Source organism: Molothrus aeneus, chromosome 3, assembly GCF_037042795.1.
Source record: "Molothrus aeneus isolate 106 chromosome 3, BPBGC_Maene_1.0, whole genome shotgun sequence".
Taxonomy (NCBI): Eukaryota; Metazoa; Chordata; class Aves; order Passeriformes; family Icteridae; genus Molothrus; species Molothrus aeneus.
In genome coordinates this window covers 45,206,298-45,219,730 of record NC_089648.1, presented here as the reverse complement: position 1 = coordinate 45,219,730, position 13,433 = coordinate 45,206,298, and the positions used below count along the sequence as shown (strand labels likewise).

General features: G+C 37.6%; 1 protein-coding gene across 1 annotated transcript in view; it reads right to left on the bottom strand.

Annotated features, from left to right (window-relative positions):
• FMN2 (formin 2) overlaps positions 1 to 12,712 on the bottom strand; it is a 152,869-nt gene extending 140,157 nt beyond the window's left edge. The window contains exon 1 of the mRNA XM_066546802.1: positions 11,013 to 12,712. Within this exon, the coding sequence (XP_066402899.1) occupies positions 11,013 to 12,570 (1,558 nt within the window). The 5' untranslated portion in view covers positions 12,571 to 12,712. The remainder of the gene's footprint in view (positions 1 to 11,012) is intronic.
• Between the last annotated feature and the right edge of the window lie 721 nt (positions 12,713 to 13,433).

The window sequence follows — 13,433 nt, the reverse complement described above, 5'->3', positions numbered from 1 at the left end:
CACAGCAAAGTAATTTCATAAGCTTTGAAGCCAAATGTGCCATAGGCCTTGCTCTATTTTTGGGAAACAGTACAGGAAATAAAGGAAAAGGAAGAAGAAATAGACAAAATGGTGAATTTCCATTTCCAATATTTTCTTTTAGTCTTGTACAATGTGAAAAGAAAATTGTAGTCTTCTTACAGTTTCTCATTTAGAAAGGATTTCAATTATGAAAACAGTTTTATAAACAAAGACTAACAACAAACCCCAAACTAAAAAGACAGAGAGAAAATAGGAGGGGGAAAAAAAGGAGTTGCATTCAAAAGTTAGGAAATGCTATACTTCAGCTATCTGCTGTTTGATATTAGTCTAATTATTCCTTCATTCCAATTCTTTTTCTATCTCCTTTTCTATGTATGCTGCCAGCAAGGTGGCAGCTAACTCAGGCCTCAGTCATCTGGCAAAGCACCTGAACAGTGCAGCATCAAACATGCCCCAGAATCCCAGAAGAGGATGAACATGTCAGAGAGACAAAAATACTGCAAAGATATTCATATTTTTAGCTGAGATAGCAATTGCAACTACATGTAATTTCTTAAATAATTTTCAGTACATATTCACCCATTCATCATATTCACTCAAACTATAACAGCAAAAGCTTAATGAATAATTTTTCAGGGCAAATCAGTTACTCTCCATTTTCACCTTTTTGCTGTTCAGTGTACTTTACCAGGTCTCAAATATTTCAAGCATAATGAAATTTTACGTATAAAATTATTACCTCAATGACAAAAAAGTATTAAAATTCTTTAATGTTTTAATTTCATTTCACAATCTTTTCAAATTTCCAGTTTTTCAGCTAACCTATACCACTCAGCCTAAATATAATGTGCAACACATGACTGCTGAGAAAGAAGAGGTTTTCCAAGATGCACATGAAACCTGGGAATGTGCAGAATGAAAACAGAAATTGGTATTCCTGCCAACTTTTCTTCAGATGCTAAGTCCAAGTACTGCATAAGTGCATATTAAATATGCATTTGCAGTATAAAAGAAGCAATTTAATTTTGTCTGTTGTTTGCCTGAAGACTGACCTGGGAGATTACACCCAAAATTCCAGGATTAGAAACTTCATTTATTGTTCTTTTTCACTGCAGAGTTTCTAATCCTCTTCTGATTTAGATTGGTAAACTGTTCTAGATGACTCATCCTGTGAGGTTGCTTTAGCGGTTTTGTTTTCTGTTTGGTTTATTTTTTTAATTTTTTTTAAGGGATTGAATTTTTATTGACAGATACTTTTCTAAAATCATGTGACGTATTTCTGACAGCCTGGCTACATAAAACATGGAAAACCTAGTAAGCATTTTGTTTCATAACAAAAAGAAAAAAAAAGCCTTCTGCTTTGAATAAACACAAAACAAAATACATTTTAAGTCTATAATTTCTAGGCAACATAAACTTGAAATATAACAAAATTGGTCAAGGTCTGGGGTTAGGGCACACAATTGCTATAATACTGTCAAATATATTTCCTTTTGTTCTTATTATCCATGTAATAGTTGATCTCTGCTTTCAGTGATTATATAAAAGTCTATGCTTCTAAGGGGGGAAAAAACCCCACAGATTATATATATTGATATCTTTATATATTTCTACTGTATATTACCATATTATGCATAAAATATTATTTATTCATATTTATATATTATGTTTTAGTATTTAGAACATCAATAAAGTTAGGGATATATGGAAATACCAAAGAAGATTGTCCTTCTTTCTCTGATGTTCCTCCTCCAGATTTCCTGGCTATGCTCACATGGATGGTATGAACTAAACCCACACATCATCTTAAATTCAGAAGTCAAAGTAGAAAGCCTGTCTAAGCCTGACAATTAAGAAAAAAAGACATATCAACATTATCTCCCTCATTCCCACAGTTTTATATGGCTGCCTACACACAGTTTCAGGGTCAGAAATATCTATTTTTTAAATTAAAGAGAATAATGTATTGATTTGATAGATTCATAGACTATTCAAACCACTAGAATAAAACTATCAATTAATTTTACATTTCTCAGTCCTGTACTTGATTGTCACAGTAAACACTATGCTTTCCTTTTGCCAAGTTTTCTGAATTTCTTGGCATCTTAATTTCACTCCTTTTACAATGTCCTATCTCTCATAGTATCTTTGTTTAGGATTAAAAATTTTCCATGTAACTCTTCACTAGCTTTAAGGATAAGACCAGAGTACATCAACCCCTGTGCAACTCAAGCAAGTAGGGTTTTTTTTTCCTTTATTTTAGCCTTACATTTATCACTAAAAATTTAAACAGATTCTGGATTGTGCAAGACAGCTTTACTAAGTGTATAAACTGAGATTTCAACTCAGCAAAGAACGAGCAACATCTTACACAGAAAAAGAAAGAGAATCACATCATATTAAGAGCTTCAAGTGCTGGAGACATCCCAAAGAGAGCTAAGGAACAAGTGTGCATGCTCCCTTTTGGAAGCAAGGGCATTAGCTGCCACTGGAAGAAAATCCTGCTACTACACGCACACAGGGCAAAAGTAGCACCTCAGCAAAATGACCCTGAAATTTTTCCAGAAATGCCCTGATGGAAAAAGGGAAGATCTGACAAAGTTTGGAAAAAGGATTCTCCAAAATTAAAGGTGAAAAGAAGAGATCACTGAATTAAGGAAGTAAAAATTCACCCTAGAAAGGATGTTACAGTTTTCAAAAAACTCACATCTCCTACTTGATCTATAGTTCTCCTTGACTGAACCAAGCAGCTGTGTTTTAAAACAACCTAGAATATTAAACTATTCTTTTATCCCTACCTTTTGCTATATGTCATTTGAGTTGACTATGAGATATGACAAGACCACTAATTTCAGCATATAACCCAGTGGTCTGTTATAAGATTACTTAAACAGACACCATATTTCCACAAATCATGCTAGAAAGCATGTGAAAATCTAATTAATGCAGACCTTCATCCTGATGAATGAAATCCTAAGGTCAGTTCCTAATTTTGAAATTTGTGTCATAATATAGAAAGACAGAAATAGAATGAAAATTTTACTTGAAAATATCAAGTCCTACAAGTGCTGTGGTTAGGACAAAGGTCAGGACGCAGGTCCAGTCTTGTGTTAATTATGTAATAAACTTTCCACAGCCTGACTGAGCCCATCAATCACAACACTAGAGGGGAGCAGGCCAAAATGACCCAGTTCCTCTGGTGGTAGTGAAGTAACATGACAGAGCCCCTGATGTAAAACCACCAGGACTTCTCTTCTTTGGCTAAATGATTCGCAGTGTTACTATTATGTATGGAAATGCATATGAATGCCTTCTTACCACTCTTGTGTTGTCTAGAAAGCAGCTGTAAATAAAATGTTATCAATGTAGTCTTATTGATCTTTGCTAAAACCATACTGCATTTTGTTGGTTTTCTTTACTCTTTTGTCATATACTCAGAAGTGAATTATATCTTATAATTTCCTCCTTCAAGACTTGTTCCAAAGACTTGCTTGCTGCTGCAGTCAAAAACAAGATAAAACTGGCTTGATTATTTGCAATAACAATATCTTACTTTTTATAAAAAGCAGGTATCATAGCTTTGCCATCACTAGAGCTTCAAAATATATTAAAATATTTGTGATAGACTGTCACAGTGCTTTCAGCATTATTCCAGATTAGCAAGTCTGTGAAGCATTCTGTCTCCCTAACTTGAACATAAGCTCTTTGAAATTTTGCTTCCATGGTGACTAAGATTTTACACCTTTCCCCCACAGTGAATTTTATTACATATGACATATGTATAACAGGATAAGCTGAGACAGAATATGAAACTATTCTTTTATCCCTACCTATAGCTATATATCATTTATGCATGTCATTTAGTGATATATAGGAAAAAGTAAGAACACCTTTTTCAGAAGCTTTCATATAGTAACTTTCAGAAGCTGAAGATTTTAAAATTATTGTTAAATACCAGAATATTCCTCAATTATGATATAGACATTTTGTACTCTGTGCCACTGCTTTCTAAAAATATCAATAACATGTCCCCCCACCCCATCATTAAATGACATGTCTCCCTCCACATGATTTCTCTTCAGGCTCTAATGCAGTACTATTGCAGCTTACAGAGGTACATTTATAAAGCTTCCCTAATTATACCAATTTATTATGAAGGAGAACCTATATGTGTCTGTCTACCAAATCTTTTAGGCACCATATGCATCTTTGGCAAATTTCATATTGTGTTTTCCAGGTACATAGCTTCCTCTCAGCAAGTATTTAATTCTGTCTCTTTACCCTTTTAGTTTCTGTGGTGATTTGTGATGTGAAGGCAGTAATCTGTGCCAGGTTCTCACAGACTGCTGGAAAGCCACAATGCTTTCTGTCTAGCTCTTTTAAAGTAAGAAGCTCCTCTGATGTCTTTTTGGGCATCTATTACTAACAGCATCTTTTGTCAGTCTAACCTGATAGAGACTATTCCTTACAATCCAATTTTGTAAAACTTTATTCCCAATGCTTTGACATTTTCTTCCACATATAATACAATCTGGCCTATCTCTACCTTAGAAGCAAATTCTCAAGCTCAAGCTTGTCTGCTCAAGCAGCCAAAAGTCACAAGACACAACTGAACTCAACCAAACCGGCGGTCTTTAAAGTGGGACACAAGTAACACGTTTCGTTTAACCTACTCATTAGTTCCCAGGCATGCCTAGCTTTCTTGCTCCTCCATGACCTGTGTTCCCAAGGGCTGCTAATCTACAACTTTAATAACTGATTTTTAATATTTATCAAGATGTACAAAAGCTTTTCTTTGCATCCATAAACAAAAAATAGTTAGATGAAGGAAGGGCAAAAGCAGAACGTTAGAACTACATTCCACAAAAACGAAAAACTAGACATGCAGATCCATGTACTTGTGCAGACATGTTCTTCTAGACTTCTTTTGAAGGAAACCTAGAAACACAAGTCCCTTGCTATAACTGGGGCTTTATGTTTCACTGATGCAATCAAGTATTTCCCTTAACAATTTCTCTGCATAAATAATTTCTTGAATTTTTACATGACAAAATAGCACTTGGATACACAAGCACTTTTATTAAGGCATTTTCTTTTTTTTTTTTTTTTAAACACTTCCATTTCCTCCATGACTTTTAAGATGTGCTAATGTAGACCATTATTGTGATACTACGGCATAGATTTCTTTCTCACAGTGATTTTTTTTTCCTTATCAGTGCAAGGAAGAAGAAAGTATGTACCAGGGAAAAAGAAACACCTATCCTATCTCTGCATCTTCAAGGGACATCTGAGACAGATCTTCTCAGCATCAACTGACCTCTAGAATGAAAGGTGTCTTCTGTAATTAGTTCCACAGTAAAGTTATCTCTGTTTTCTCCTGATTCAAATTCACACCAGGTTCAGAGCTCTGGCATTGCTGATAACTTTTATATAGATCCCAAGACCAAAAAATTCATATTTATACTGACAAATAAGAATGTCTCAATAAATCTCATTTGTGACTAGGCTTTCCTGCCCCTACTTAGCTATGTATGTCAAGACGTAAAAACAATGAGATTGTCAATATTTATCTACTTCTTCTATATTTATGTGTTTACATTTAGCTTTAAACATATTAAAGTTTACTTTTACAACTTGTGATGTTTACACACACACTCTCATAACCACTGCTTCTAACTGTTGCAAAACTGCTGACTTACTTAATGGTTCTGCTGCTGTGCAACTACAGATGACAGAAGTCATGGTCAGTATTTATCTGAGGATAAAACAAGGTTTAGCATAAGAAAACATAACTCACTTCCTGGTCAGAAAGCCTAGCTATTTCCATCAGTGTGAAGAAAAAATTCTGGACAGCAGCGACATGGAAATAGAAGGAGGAACAGTCCTTTTTTCACTCAAGGTAAAAAAGCCTGCCTTGTTGTCCCTAATTTTCTTTACATTATTGCAGTGTAGGAATGCAGGAAGCTGCTGTTGCTTAGAGAAGATAGTAGCTCCTGAACCCATTTTGCTGCCTTTTCTAAAGCATTTAATGAAATGCAACTGGTTTTCTATTATCATATCAAGAGGCAGGAATGAGGTGACACAATGTAAAGTCCTAACATCTGTCCATAACCTTCCTGTCACAGCTTCTTTTTGCTTTTGCCCTGTTCCCTTTGTACCAGCTCACCCCATTCCCAAAAAAGATCAACTGCCTGCATAAAAGTAAGTTTCTGGAAACTTGCAGTCCAGCTAAGTGGTACAGAATGATGTTTTTGAATGCATCTAAAAATAACCAGAGCTGCAGTCACCCACACCTACACATATATGGTTCATCACCGCTACTCCTTATGTAAGCTGAAATTTTGGCAGAGGTAGTTCTTAAGGAATACACTTGGCCATATCCTGAGCTTGATTAAAACACTAAACAAACAAAATATCTTGGGTAATTAGTAATTCAGTAGTTTTTCATCACCAGCATTCACATTGAAACTTAATCCTTCATATACAGTCAGCTTAAAATATCCCTAGAGTTGCTTTTGAAATCCAAGGTTTTTTTGCCGTAGAAAAAGCAAAAAAAAGCACAGGTAAAAAAAAAAAAAAAAAAAAAGGCCTGTTTCAAGAAATAGGTTTTTTGGGTTTTTTTCCTGCAAATAAGTCCTACAGCAGTTTTTGGGGTTTTTTAAATAGACCAATGATGCCCCAAGCTATTAAAAAGACATGTATATTAAAAAAAAATAAAACACAATTAGATCCAAGAAATATAATCAAACTTAACTTCCACATAATTATTCCAGCTGGAATAATCCACTGCTCGTTTCACAGAAATTAAGTCACTGAAGCACACAACATCCTTGAATGGTCATTTCCAGACAGGTGCCTTGTGTGATGGATATTCTAGTGGTACTGTGTCTCAGAATCAAGCAGAGATGCACACACTTCAGCTATAAATAGTCCCTTTTCCTTTTCCCCTTTGCACCCCAAAAAAGACTATCAGACAACCAAGACCCCACAGTCCTACTCCAGACATGTTGGGCTGCCAGTGATGCCTCAGAATGTGGTGCTGCTCAGGATAATAGAGCCACTCAATCTCATGACCAAAACCTGCTACTCCCAATGAAGTTCTAGATAAAGATCAAAGTATTAATCATGAGATCCCATCAAAACAAGCCTGTGGCAGCACTGAATTCCAGTGGAGTTACTCACGTTGCTCCAAATCCCATATTGCAGTACTAGCTCAGTAACATTAAAGTAACTTATCACCACTCAGCAATCTTTCAACAACATATTGCAGCCCATTTTCAAACACATTTTAGTACAGTTGAAGTGCAGTGTTGGAGTCATCCCCTCACCCAAGTTTTGTGTGTACTAGGCAAAAAGAGGAGGATCTTTCCCTTCAGATGCTTGCTAGCAACACTCAGAGTAGCGTGTGATCACATACCACATGGAGGGCTGCTGCTGGGCAGCTCCCTTAGTTAGATGAGGCTACACCCCATCTGATAAAAGAATCATGTGTATTACTGCTAACAGCCATCAGCAGTGAAACAGCAAACCATAAGTAATCTGAAATAACAGCTGCATGATAAACAGTCTACTCAGGATGCCAACAGATACAAATCCATATTGTGTGCAGCATCACATGAATCAGAGAGCTTGTTTTTTAAGCCTCAACAAAGGCATTTAAAAAGATCTACTTTGCATCTCAGAAACAAACTTTCATCCAACTTTTTCAAGTTTTCACATACTTATCCATACTAAACCTAGGTTTATGCCTGCAGACACTGCACTGCAATTGCAAGTGGGAAGACAGCATTAGCACAGTACAAAAGTAAAATAAAGTGGCAGAAATCAGCAGACATGAGTACACAAGCACAGCACTGGCTTCAGGTTTTGTTTGATGGTAACCAGGGTTTTTTGTTTGCCTCCTCTTTACAGATAGAGCAGAAAAAAAAATCTCTGAAGAAAAATTTAAAGATAAATTATCTGTTTGAAAGAGCTTCATGCAGCAAGTGTGTTACAAGCAGCCAACAGTGATTAGGAAGGGCATGGGTTTGTCTGGGTCAAGTTTAATCACCATCTGGGGCAGCTGATGTGACTCATTCAATTTATGTAAAAGACACCCTTATTAGCTCCTCTGCAATCACTGCACCTCAAATTAATACAAGAATGAAATTCTTCTTACTAAATCAGTCTATTGGCTCTTTCACTTCAGTTATGTTAATGTTTGGAAACATCAGTTTCATTTTCCCACCCAGATACTCACTTCACTTTAGTGCAAATTATTCACTGCCACATACCGAAGTGAGAGAACCAGCTCTTGCTGAGCTCTTGCTCTCCTGGGACCACCATATAAAAACCATGGCTCCACTGTGCATTGGGTAATCTAGAACTTGTAATTACTGTCACTACAAATTCAAATACAGCTATCCACATAAAATGTGAAATAGATCCAATGCCTGAATTATAGAATGCCCTTAAACTTGTCCATACCATTTTCCTAAAAAATGCATAGAATTCAAAATACTGTACTTTTCTTCTTATATAAATCAAAATTAAAATATGCAAAGTCTCTGCCATTCAAGTACTTGGCTTCCATCTACGTTTGACATTAAAGCAGTCTTAAAGGGTTCATATGACTCTCTGTGAAAACCAAATGGCACACAGCCAAACCACAACATGCTGCAAAAGTAGGCCAATCATCTGCATAGGACCTGCTGTCATTGAAATTGATGATAAAGTGCTGTGGAATATTTTACTTGATTCCAGTTGGAAATGCAGAGCAACACTGCAGTCACTGCACAGCAAAATGGGATTTCATGCTGTAGGCAAAAAGCTGTTTTGGACTGGATTTGCTTTGTTTTTGTTTTTTAGGCTAGAAATATCCCACTATAAAGAATCTTATTTCTAAAGGCTTGATGCTAATTCCCAAATCAATGTATCTCATGCATGCAAGTAAAATACAACATTTTCACAAGTAGTATCAGAATACAAGGAAATTATTTCTGTAATCATTGTTGTGTGGAATGGTTTCTTTAAAGAGGCTTTTCTGCTCTTTCAGCAATAGCACCTTATGGAAATAGTAATGTGAAGCTTAATTTCCCTTTTTAATGTACACTAGTTGTTATTTTAAAATTCTCAATGAATTTTAGCTTGTAAATACATTTTTTAATACTATGAATGGCCAAACAGAGATGAGTCATTTCCAGTTCCCTCACTTTAAGCTTTTCTGCATGAACTGAAAGATATAATTGTCCTCTGCTCGTAAAGACAGCTGGTATGTACATGCAAATGAGGGTCACTGTAATTTCCATAAGAGATAGAACTACTGTTGCATTGGACGCTGGTCCCTTCACAATAACAGTCTAAAGCATTGGTGGGAAAAAAACCCAAACCTAAACAAAAATTATTTTATAATAAATCAACACCTTGGGAGGAAATGTGAAAAAGTCTATTTCCCAGAAAACAGATATCTAAAAAGAAGTACCATGTTCTTGAAGTTTGCCATATGCAACTTATTTCCATCATAGCACCACCATAAAGTCTAATTACAGATGTAGCAATTAAAAATTTTCTGAGTTGTTTATAAGCTGTCAACTGTTGATAGCTAAAAAAAAAAACCAGTGTCCTTTTTACATGCTATTAAAGTAGTGAACACCTCAAACTGGAAAAGTTTAGGTAGCATGTCTAAAGTTAAGTCTAAGAAACAGGTGAAAGGGATTTAAAACAAATAAAAAAAAAGATTCAGCTAACTTCACAATGAGCTACTCTCAGAGGGGCTGGCTTTTTCTGTGTTAAAAATTTTGAATTCCAATTTTCTGCACTGAAATTGGAGATTTTAGTTCAAGGCTACTAAAGAATGAAAGCATCGTGATTTGAATCTAGAAAATAATTTTAGTTATTTACTTCCTAAATCATACTTTTTTGTTTGCTTTTCATAAAACCACAAAAAAACCCCTCACTCCATTTTTTGCAAAGACCTTGTGCTCATGTATGGTTCATGCTCTCATGCATCCAGAACTAACTTCATTAAAATAAAAATCTGATTTTATCTAATAGCAGGTACTCTTAGGGTATATTCTCTTAGTTCTACAGGTTCCTCAAGTGAAAAATCTATGGAATATGCTGCTGAGTTTTCTCTGTATACATACCTCCTATGTGGAAGAAGTGGTCCTAATTATGAATATATTACCTTTAGAAAGAAACTTCAGGTGAGGGAAAGAGAAAGGGAAAAAAACCCCTCAGAGTGAAGGAAAATATAAGAATCTACTCACACTATTTCATTTGTGAGCTTTCTATTCCCATGTCTTTGGGACTGGATGCAAGCTGCCTAACAGGCAAGGTAAAGGTTTACTAAATGAGTCACCTTATGTAGCCTGAGCAGCAGCCTGTCACAGCTACCAAATTGTACAACCCCCAGTTTCCCTTCTCCTCCCCTGTTTTTGCTGCCTTTCAATACATTCACTTTTTTTTCTTCTCCTCCTTCCCTCTTCTGAAGAGGAAATTGGTTCCTTTCTGAAGTGCTGTCCATCTGTGCATAGCATGGCTTTTTCCTTTTGATACTAAGCAAATCCTCCTCATTGCCTCAGTCTAACACCAGGTGCAGCTCTCATGTGTTTATAGTACACTAGAACTGCACCTAGCACAAGAAAACCCCAAACAGGATCCTGGTGACAGAAAGCTTTGCATTTGAAAGATCTATTTATGCAGAGAGCTGATCTGCCTACAACAGTGCAGCTTTTCACATTTTTCAACAAGAATAATTTAAGGCATTCATCCTTTCCCTACAGGATGTAGACAAAGGAGACAAGTAGAAAGAAAAACTTCAAAGAGTTATGCACTTCCTTTACTGGCAGTCCTGCCATACTGATGAAATGTGACTGTGTTTGTAAGATCAGGCCTTGGATTGCAAGGCCAAGGTACTGCATGCAATGAATTAAAGCATTTTAAAAATATTTTCAAAGCTGTTGTGGGAAGAGAAAAAAAAACCAAAACAACTCCTAATTCACATCACTCACCTGAAAAGACATTGGGAAATGTCTCTGTAGAAGCCTGGACCCCTGAGGACTTTCTTGAATGAGTCAAAGGCACTCTTTCCGTTTGAATTTTCTCTCTAAACCCCTTGTGCTCCAAATAGTCTGCAGAGCTCACCTTCTCTGTTATCTCACTTTTGTGATTGGACACCTCTTCTGTCCAGTCTGCAGAGCGACTGAACAAACCTGCCAGACTAGCAGACCTCTTCTTCCTGACTGAGACTTTTTCCTTTTTGTGGAAGGACTCCTGCCTCCTTGTGAAGAGTGGGCTCTGGGATGGGGAGGGAGAAGGTGAATGGTTGGGAGAACTCAGTTGCCTAGTTGTGGTTTTGATGTAACAGGGATTAATTAGATAGGGCTTAAAACATCGGGAACCAAGCATCGGACTGTCCGCTGTTCCTTCAGAGGACAAACTGCCATTTTTCATTTCCGTGGATAAACCATTACACAGCTCCTCTTGACTGGCTGACAGAGTGTGTTTCCCTTCCTGAGTCTCAGCAGCATGATCATGGCCTGCATCTGAAATTCTACTCTCTGTTACTGAGCCCTGAAAATCAACAGCCTGCACTTCAGCAATTTTAGCCTCAGCATCTGCCACTGGAGATGGAAAAGGTTCTGTGGAGCTGTGTGTCTGAGCCCCATTTTCTACTGCAGTTCTATCCAAACCATCTTGTAGTTCACTGGCTACAGCATCCACTCCAGCAACGGGCTGCTCCTCAGTCAGTAGCTGACGTTCCTGTGTTTCAAATAAGCTGTTACCAGGAAAGCCTGTGCCATTCACCGCTTCCTTCAGTTCACGTTCAGCTGCACAGGAGACGGGAACGCTTTCCACAATTTCCGATGCTGCTGGAAAAGCCCCCTCAGTGTCTGGGCTCCTTTCTTTGTCAGTGGTAGTTACTGAAAAAAACCGTTCAAAATCTAAGGGGGTTGCTTGAGAATTAGCCATGTGTCGGCCCATTGTTTTGGAGACAGAGTCCTCAGTTCCAATGTTAATTGCCCCCTGCTGCTGCTGCAGTCTAATAGCTTGCTGGATATCAGAAAGCAAATCCTCTTGTTCTGCGGCTGAATGGAAACTGTATATATCCATATCAGAGCCAGAGCTGGTCCTTTGTCCATCCTGTGTCTCTGCAGCAGCTGGAACAGTTTCATTTCTGATTTCAAAATGTTCAACATCTGTGTCTGAGAGACCCCCTTCATCTGCAGAGATGCTTATATCGGGAGTTTTGGTTACAATTGAATGAGTACTGTCCAGCTCCCCAGGCTGCAAGGCCTGGCTTTCCAAAACATCCTCCCGTGAGCTGCTATTTCCATCTTTAGCCTTGGACAGATTTTTTCTGATCCTCAGATTTGAAAACACAGAGGGCCTGGAGTCCGACTTACCCTTCTTCTTCCCCGATTCGCTTCCCTTTGCATGCTTCCCCAGTCCCCTTCTGCCCCCCGATACCTTCTTTGTGCCGTCCGTATCCTTGGGCCCAGAGGCATCCTCTCCTCCTTCTTGCACATCACCTGCATTTTTCTTTAGCTTCCCATCTTGATTCCCCATGATTTTTCGCAGTGCAACACCTTTGGCAATCAAGCCATCCTCCCGGGTTTCATTCCTTTGGCCTGCTGGCAAGATCCCCTCTAGCGATCCAGGTTTGTTTGCAGGCAGCGGTGATGCAAGTGAGGCAAATGCTTGCTGTGCCTCTCTCCCATCTGCTGGAGCTGCCTTTTTGCATAATGTGCTGCTTGCACTGGGCTCCGCTGGGACATGCTCAGTACAGCACTGAGAGCTGCAGACAGCTCCTTCCAATGGCTGCTGCTCTTGGAGCTGCCTGCTCGCCGGGTTTCTGCTGCACTCTTGTTGCTTTAGGAAGGATTCTGTGAAAAGTGTTTCCTTTATAAAAGTCACTTCTTTTTCCACGGTTTTTATTGCCTGCATTGCAAGCTCAGCTTGTCACCAAATCATTTATGATTTCAGTACTTCAAGCTCCTGAAGGGAAAAAGGAGAAAAAATAATTTAAAGCAAGGTACTTTAATTACTCTGCAACTGCTCAAACAAATACAACAAACTTGGAAAGAGAAATATTATGATTATTTAATGGTTTATAAGGTGCTTAAGCATATGCTGCTTTGACAGATTACACAATACCTCTGGTGATTTATATGCTTGCTATTTAAAGGCCACCAAAACAATACAGAATTTTAAAAGAAGAGTCATTCTCTTTTAAAGGAGCTAAAATAAAGGTAATAAACAGAAAGTTCTTTCTACAGTTTTAAAGAGTTGCACTCAAAATTCAATGCATTGTGGTAATTATGCTATAAAAAGCCTCACACAATTTGTATTCTGAGAAGGTAGATATACTGTTATTCCCAGGAGAAATCAGCTCATCAATATTAAAACACATCACCATTGTTTTCCCTGAT